Genomic DNA, 7,330 nt, shown 5'->3' with positions numbered 1-7,330 from the left:
TCCATCAGCCTAGATCACTGAGTGGTGGTCACAGTGACCAGACTCCTCCCTACTTCACTCATGCCGAACTGCAGCACGAGCAAGAAATACATCTTTGTAAGATCTGGGCGTCGTTTGTAACCATTGTTACCTGCCTAATTCTGACTGATACAGGAAGGAAGCAGGTTGGACAAAAGACTTCAATTTCTGCTCTTACTGGTAGTGTGAAGTGTCCATTTTTGGGGGGTGGTAGTGGCAACAGTGGTGGTTTCCCAGTGGTTGCAATATTGAGTTCTCACCGCAGAAGTGCTGCAGAGCTTGTAAAGTTGGCAGTTGAATTAAACTCTTGGTGCTTAGTATTTGGAGAGGCAATGGCTGTGGTTTCCTCATCAGGTTGTGTGGTATGGTTTGAGTGTTGTTCCTAGAAACTGAGCCTCAAATTCATTTCCCCAGTCCTCCTAACATTTCTGAGCTAAATAATATCTTTTTGACAAATACCTTTTATGCTTTAATTATCCAGGGTGGATTCTATTATTTGTGAAAAAGAACTCTGATGAAATTACTATATTTAGTAAATCTCATGTTCCATCAATTACAAGAGGCAAGTTATTTTATAAACTACAGTTGACCCTCAACACGGGTTTGATCTGCATGGGTCCCCTTATATGTGTGTGTGTGTGTTGTTTTTTTTATAGCACTGTAAATGTATTTCCTCTTATGATTTTTTAAGTAACATTTTATTTCTCTAGCTTTATTATAAGAATACATTATCTAATACATGTACAAAACATATGTTAATCAACTGTTTATGTCATCAGGAAGGCTTCTGGTCAGTAGTTAAGTTCTGGAGGAGTCAAAAGTTATACATGGCAGACGTCTGGCTGGCTCAGTGGGAAATGCACGTGACTCTTGATCTCAGAGTCGTGAGTTCAAGCTCCACATTGGGTGTAGAGATTACTATAAAAAATAAACTAGGGGCACCTGGGTGGTTCAGATGATTAAAGTCTGCCTTCAGCTCAGGTCATGATCCCGGGATCCTGGGATCGAGCCCCATGTCAGTCTCCTGGCTCAGTGGGGAGCCTGCTTTGCCCTCTGCTCATTCTCTCTCTGGGTGTATCTCTCTCTGTCAAATGAGTAAATAAAATCTTAAAAAAAAAAAAAACTTAAAAATGTTTTTTAAAATGTTATACATTTTTTACCGTGCAAGGTGTTGGTGCCCCTAGCCCCGGCATTGTACAAGGCAGGGTCAACAGTAGTAGGAGAAAAGAGGCTAAAAAACTATCACATGCCATTAATTTTAAGACTGTATTCTGATTTCAGAGTTGCTTATTTATTTTTTTAAAGATTTTACTTATTTATTTGCCAGAGAGAGAAAAAGAGAGAGAGAGAGAGGCAGTACAACCAGGAGGAGCAGCAGAGGGAGAGGGAGAAGCAGGCTCCCCAGGCTGGATGCGGGGCTCGATCCCGGGACCCTGGAATCATAACCTGAACCAAAGGTGAACACTTAACTGACTGAGCCACCCAGGCACACCTAGAGTTGTTTAAACTTGGGGAGGTGGGGAGTGCTTTAGGATGAGTAACTTATTAGCAAAAGGAATTCTCCCCTAGATGAAACTGACAGCTGATTATGATTTTAAAAGAATTGTATCATCTGGGAGGAAAATAAAACCACACCCAATCCTCATAAATGCAGAGATCTGTGATTGCTCAATCCCAGGATAATCCCCAAAACACCACCAGAAAGTGTAGTGCTAATGGGTACAACGCTCCACAGACAAATCCTCCACAATGATGCTCTCAGAACACTGGATAAAGTATCACATCCTTGTGGGCAAAACCTGTGGCAGCCAGATTGGCTACTGAGAAACTCTGTAGCCAAAGAAATGAATCAACAAACAGATGCCTTGAGATTTCCTAGTCCCACCATTTTCATTGTCATTCATGGCCAAAAAATATATGAAGCTCGGGATTACTGACCAATCTACAGTGACTTCTTTATATTTTGTTCTTTCTTTCTTTCATCTCTAGATACCAGGAGTTTGGGGGTTATTTCTGGGCAGGGGGGTAGTGGTTTAAAGGTAGTTCAAAGGCAGTTCAAACAAAGGTAATGATATTATTAGAAGCCATATTCACACCTTATAGAAAGCTGAGTGGAGCACAGAGGGACATTAGCCAGAGAACTTCTGTATGAAGAACAGTAGTCCTGTGATATAATTCCCAGAAGCAGGAGCTAGATGTGTCATTGAGCTGCCCTCCACCAGACAGGAGGAGAATTTATTGGCATATGTCTAGTGGAATGGTTGGAATATGTAGGTGAGGACATTTTTGGGATCCTACATATGTAGGAAAATAATGTGTGTGTATGTTGGGCAACAAGGGGTGGTCTATAGCGAACACCTGCCATTCTGCACTCTCTCCTCTTAGGATCCACTGCCCCCACCACCCTGCCCAACCGCAATGTCCATGGGGTTTTCACGTGAGCCATGTCAGGCAATTTGAGCTTCATCCATCCCTTGGCCACAGTTGATGGGGTCCAGAGTTAAGTATCTACCTAAGCTGACCCAATCAGAGCACTTCCTGAGGAACTTGCAAACTGCAAGCAAGAAAGAGAAGCCAGTGTCTTGTTGGATGCCTAGACAACATTTTTAAGCTTTGTGATTGTCTGAAGTGATGCTTTTTACCTTGTGGCCAGAAAAATATTAGAAGCTGGTCTCGTGGTGGGGATGGTAGGGGCTGGGCAGGGCAGGGGAAGGAAATGAAGGAGTCTGGTAGGAAGTAACAGAGACGAGAGATAGAGTCCTAATAGCTTTTGTGTCTATTAGTTCCTGTTATTCTTGGAGCATCCCTGTCTTTGGGTTTCAATATCTGATTACGTGTTGTTTTTGTTTTTTAAGAGAGGGAGAGGGGTGGTGGGATGGGGCAGAGTGAGAGGGAAAGAGAGAATCTTAAGCAGGCTCCATACCCAGCGTAGAGCCCTATGTGGGGCTTGATGTGGGGCTCAATCTCATGACCCTAGATCATGACCTGAGACAAAATCAAGAGTTGGAAGCTCAACTGACTGAGCCACACGGCAACCTGCTCACCCACTTTCCTGATTTGACTATTACTCATTTATCGATAACTCACGAAATGTTGTCTTCAGCCTGAATCTCAGACATACTTATCCAACTGTCTATGGGACATCTCAACTTGAGTTGTCAAATCTAGCATATCTAAAATGGATTTTATCATCCTCCACCTCCCCCACACACCACCCCAGACCCCTGCTGAAACACCCCTTCTCTCCTGTTTACTCAGTAAAGGGAATCACAGTATCCCTAGTCACCAACCTGGAAGTTATCCCAGACTTTTCCCTCCCTCTTACTCCCCATATCCTGTAGGTCTAAGTGTCTAAGTTCTGCCAATTGTAATTCCCAAATATCCTCAGTGTTCTTTTGTTCTCTCCAGTCCTCTTCCCGTACACCATTTCAGTCCTTTGTCATTACTCACATGCCTTCAATCTCCCTCCCCTTCCACCCAAATCATCCCTCTAATTTCTGGATATGATCCTATTTACTCTTATGCTCAAAATTCTTCAGTGGCTCCCCACTGTTTCCAGGATAAAATCTGAACTCCTGCAGCTGGGTCACAAATTCACTCATATTACACTCAGATGTGCAACAATGTAAGTCTCTTCTCTTTCCTAGAACTGGTTTGATCTTGCTCACAATGCCCCCCCCCTGCTGGGTAACAGGGGCAGGGGAACTAAAATTAATCCATCTGGTAAACTCAGTAGGGTCCAAAATTTTATTTTAGACAGCCTGTAAGTATGACTCAGTCTTTCAGATTATCTTACCCTTCCCTTTCTTGTTTTCAAGATAGCATTTGGATTTATCGGGCTTTCATGTGAATTTCATGGCACTGAGGGAAGGGACCCCTTAGCCATATGGTCCTTGGGGTTGTGTCAGTTGGCATGTGCTGAGACACAATGGGTTAGGTATAAATGAATTGGTGAATTACAACCTTGAGAGGTTGTAGCTACCTTGAATAGCTATTACTAATTACTATTACTAATAATAGGTACCTTCGGTAGCTATTACTTAAACAACTTTACAGATGAAGAAGCTGAGGCTAAAAGAGGGTGAGTAATTTGCCCAAGGCCATAAAGTTAGTTAAATGGCAGAACCAGGAATCAACACACGCCCTGATTCTGGAAGACATTTGGATCTATGGTTAGAATTCCAGAGATAAAGTAAGGCTGGATTTGGGAAGCACAGAGGGTCTTCATGACATAGCTTCAGAGATGTGCGCATCCATGGAGACTATGTAGAGTAGGATGAGAAAAGGATCCCGTTCAGAACACTTAGGAGTCACTGACCTATGAAATAGGGCAGGAAGGCCTACCTGACAGCTTCTGCCCAAACTGATCATCTTCTTAGGAGAGATTCTAGGTTGGAGAGAGTCAGGAGCTTCTAGGAGTCGTGCCTGTCCTGTCCCAGCCATGGCGGACCGATCTCTTGAATACCCCGGTACTCTCTATCCTAGGCTCCCCCACAGCGCAGCAAAGCACGAACCCGTGACCAATACCAAGTAGGAACTCAATAAATATGCCCGAAGTACTTGTGTTGGCAGAGCTGCTCACACTTCCTGGGGCCAGGGAATGTAGAGCCACCCATAGACCCTCTAAAGTGGGGAAACCGGCAGTAACTGTGCAGAAGTCTAGGGGGGCTTCCAAGATGAGGACGTTCAGTCTCCTCCTAGATGTGGGGACCCAAGGCCTTTCCCCTTGGGTGAGGCGGGCAGAGGCAGATATGGACGGGCAGTCTCCTCACGCATGAGGGTCCAGAAGCCTTTCTCAAATGTTGGAAGTGCAGCTCTCCCAGGTGTTGAAGGTGCAAGAAATCCCTGCGAGTAGGTGAGCCTTGTTCCCACCCCTTTCCCCCAGAGGGATCAAGACCTCATAGCCCCTAGACTCTTCCTCTCGCCCCCGCCCCACGCCTGCACCAGGGGCGATCCAGTCCCACCCCAGCGCGCGACCAATCGCCCGAGAGGCTGGCGCAGCTAGCCAATTGAATGATGGCAGCGGCGCGGAGATGGCTCCACCCGCCCACTGGCCGCCGGCCGCCGCCGGCCTCCCGGGAAGCGAGGTCCTCCGATGTTTTTGCTGCCTGCCGAGCTCAGCCGAGCCCAGCCGAACGTAGCCGAGCGCAGCCGAGCGCAGCCGAGCCTAGCCGAACACCGCGCCCCGGCCGCAGCCGCCGCCCGAACGCCGCCGAACGAGCTAGCGAGCAGCCGCGGCCGCGGAGGAGGCACCGCCCCAGGGGGAGGAGGTGCCGGCTCGCCGCAGACCGCCCGCGGCAGAGGCCGCCCGGTCGCGCGGCGGCGGGAGCGGCCGGCGGAGGCTGCGCGGCCGAGGGGGAGGGCCGGGGGAGGGGACATCGCCCCTGCCCGCCTCCTCCCGCCCCCCCCTCCCCCGCCCCGCGCCCGCAGGCTCCCGAGTCTCAGTCGGCGCCCAGCATCCCGCTGCCCCGGACCCTCCCTGCGGGCGCGCACCGGGCTCAACTCAGGTAAGGGGGCCCTCCCCCCATGGGCACGGGGGCCGAGAACCAGAGACAGAGGTAAAGAGACCCAGACCCACCTGGGGACACAGAGGCATAGCCGGGGAGAAAGAGACACAAAGAGACACACGAGACTCCCAGAACTACAGAGACAGACCCCACGGAGAAGGGGAGAGACACACGTCCATGGGGACAGAGTGACATACAGCAGGGCAGAAAAGAGAGACCGAGAGACACAAGAGACCCATACACACAGAGACCGATACAGAGATACACAGAGATAGACGGGGAAAGAAGAGACACTCAGACACTCAGAGATGGGGACGCGTAGAGACAGACAGAAAGAGAGGCACTTAGAAGCCAGCTGCCCAAACATAGAGGTGGGTATGCCAGGCAGAGGCACACATCTAGGCAAGGGAACCGAAAGGTGAAGAGCCAAACACACAGACACACACAACTGACCTGGAGAGACAGTCTCACAGAGAGGCACACCTAGGTACACAGCCTTGGATACAGAGACCCACACATGCGTGCCAGGGCCTCCACAAAGTTCCCTCTGTCTGAGCTGGCACCTCTGGAGGTCTCCTGGGCTGGCTGGCTGGAGTGCTGAGAAGGGGGAGGTGCCCAGGCCACACCAGCGCTGGTCACAGTCCCCATCCTCTAAGGCCTCGGGCTTCCTGGGTCTCATCCACTCATCCAGTGCTTTTGAGAGCTGGAAGCTTGGTGGGCAGGGCCAGGCCATGCCCACCGGTTCTCAGGAGAATGAGATACAGGATGTCCACTCCAGCTTCGCCACTGTGGCTGCACCCCTGTCAAGGTGCCCAGAACCAGGCCTGAGGATGGGGGTGTTGGCTCTGTGGAGTACTTAGATCTGTTGGGACCCAGATTCCTCTGCTGGGCAAGCCAGAGATGTGGGAAAGGACTCTCTTCTAGACCTTCCTAGGCCTCACCCTACCCCTTCCTCCTCACCACCCTTTCCTCTGCTCTCTACCTGCCACAGGCTCAGGACTGCAGGTGGATACCCACTGCCCAGGATTCACTGAGTGTGGACAGGACAGCCTCTTTGGAAGGCCAGCTGTACTGGAGTTCTGCCTCGGCATGGGCCTTGCCATCAAGCCAGCCCCGTGGTCTATGCTGGTCTGAGGGTGCTGCCTGTCATGGGGGCAGCCATCTCCCAGGGGGCCCTCATTGCCATCGTCTGCAACGGCCTCGTAGGCTTCTTGCTGCTGCTGCTCTGGGTCATTCTCTGCTGGGCCTGCCATTCCCGCTCTGCGGACATCGACTCTCTCTCCGAATCCAGTCCCAACTCCAGCCCTGGCCCCTGTCCTGAGAAGGCACCCCCGCCCCAGAAGCCCAGCCATGAAGGCAGCTACCTGCTGCAGCCCTGAAGGCCCCTCACCTCACCTGGAGTCTGGGGCCTAAGTCTGCCCCACCCAGAGCCTGGAATCGGAATCCCAGGGTCTAGCCAGCCTGGGGTCCAGAACCCAGAGTCCAGCCTGTCTGGAGCTGGACCTAGCAGCCCAGAGTCGAGCCAGTCTGGCTCCACGAGGAGCTCTGGTGGCCCTTGGTAGACAGGCCTGGGGTGGGGATTCCTGAGTTGGTGCTAGGGCCAGGGCCATCTCGACTGTGCTCCATTCTGAGGGCCAGGGACTGGGACCACCTCTCCCTAGGCCAATTGCCTCCAGGCCCTTGAGGTTGGGGAAGCAAACTGGAATCCATGGCAATAATGGGAGGGTGTCCAGGCTGGGCCCCTCCTCAGGTCCTCCCACTGTTTGCTGGATAATAAATGGAACTATGGCTCTACCCTGAGATTT

At 50.8% G+C, this 7,330-nt stretch overlaps 1 protein-coding gene across 2 annotated transcripts; it reads left to right on the top strand.

Annotated features, from left to right (window-relative positions):
* Positions 1-5,098: 5,098 nt before the first annotated feature.
* On the top strand, positions 5,099-7,319 carry ENHO (energy homeostasis associated). Of its 2 annotated transcripts, none has more exons than XM_082694641.1 (2): positions 5,099-5,525; positions 6,517-7,319. In XM_082694641.1, exons 1-2 carry the CDS (start codon positions 5,114-5,116, stop codon positions 6,657-6,659), a joined length of 555 nt encoding a protein of 184 aa, XP_082550767.1. In that variant the 5' UTR covers positions 5,099-5,113; the 3' UTR covers positions 6,660-7,319. The 2 variants fall into 2 exon arrangements, with proteins under 2 accessions (XP_082550767.1, XP_082550768.1); XM_082694642.1 differs by having other exon boundaries at positions 5,315-5,525.
* The last annotated feature ends 11 nt before the right edge of the window (positions 7,320-7,330 follow it).

The sequence above is a fragment of the Mustela nivalis genome (genome assembly GCF_964662115.1).
Source record: "Mustela nivalis genome assembly, chromosome: 13".
Lineage (NCBI taxonomy): Eukaryota > Metazoa > Chordata > Mammalia > Carnivora > Mustelidae > Mustela > Mustela nivalis.
This window is presented reverse-complemented; position numbering and strand designations above follow the sequence as displayed.

Excerpts from the sequence above, each read along its gene's own strand:
- ENHO (XM_082694641.1), top strand. The coding sequence starts at position 5,114 with ATGTTTTTGCTGCCTGCCGAGCTCAGCCGAGCCCAGCCGAACGTAGCC. Across the intron at positions 5,526-6,516 it reads GCGCACCGGGCTCAACTCAG|GCTCAGGACTGCAGGTGGAT; the intron begins GTAAGGGGGCCC and ends TACCTGCCACAG.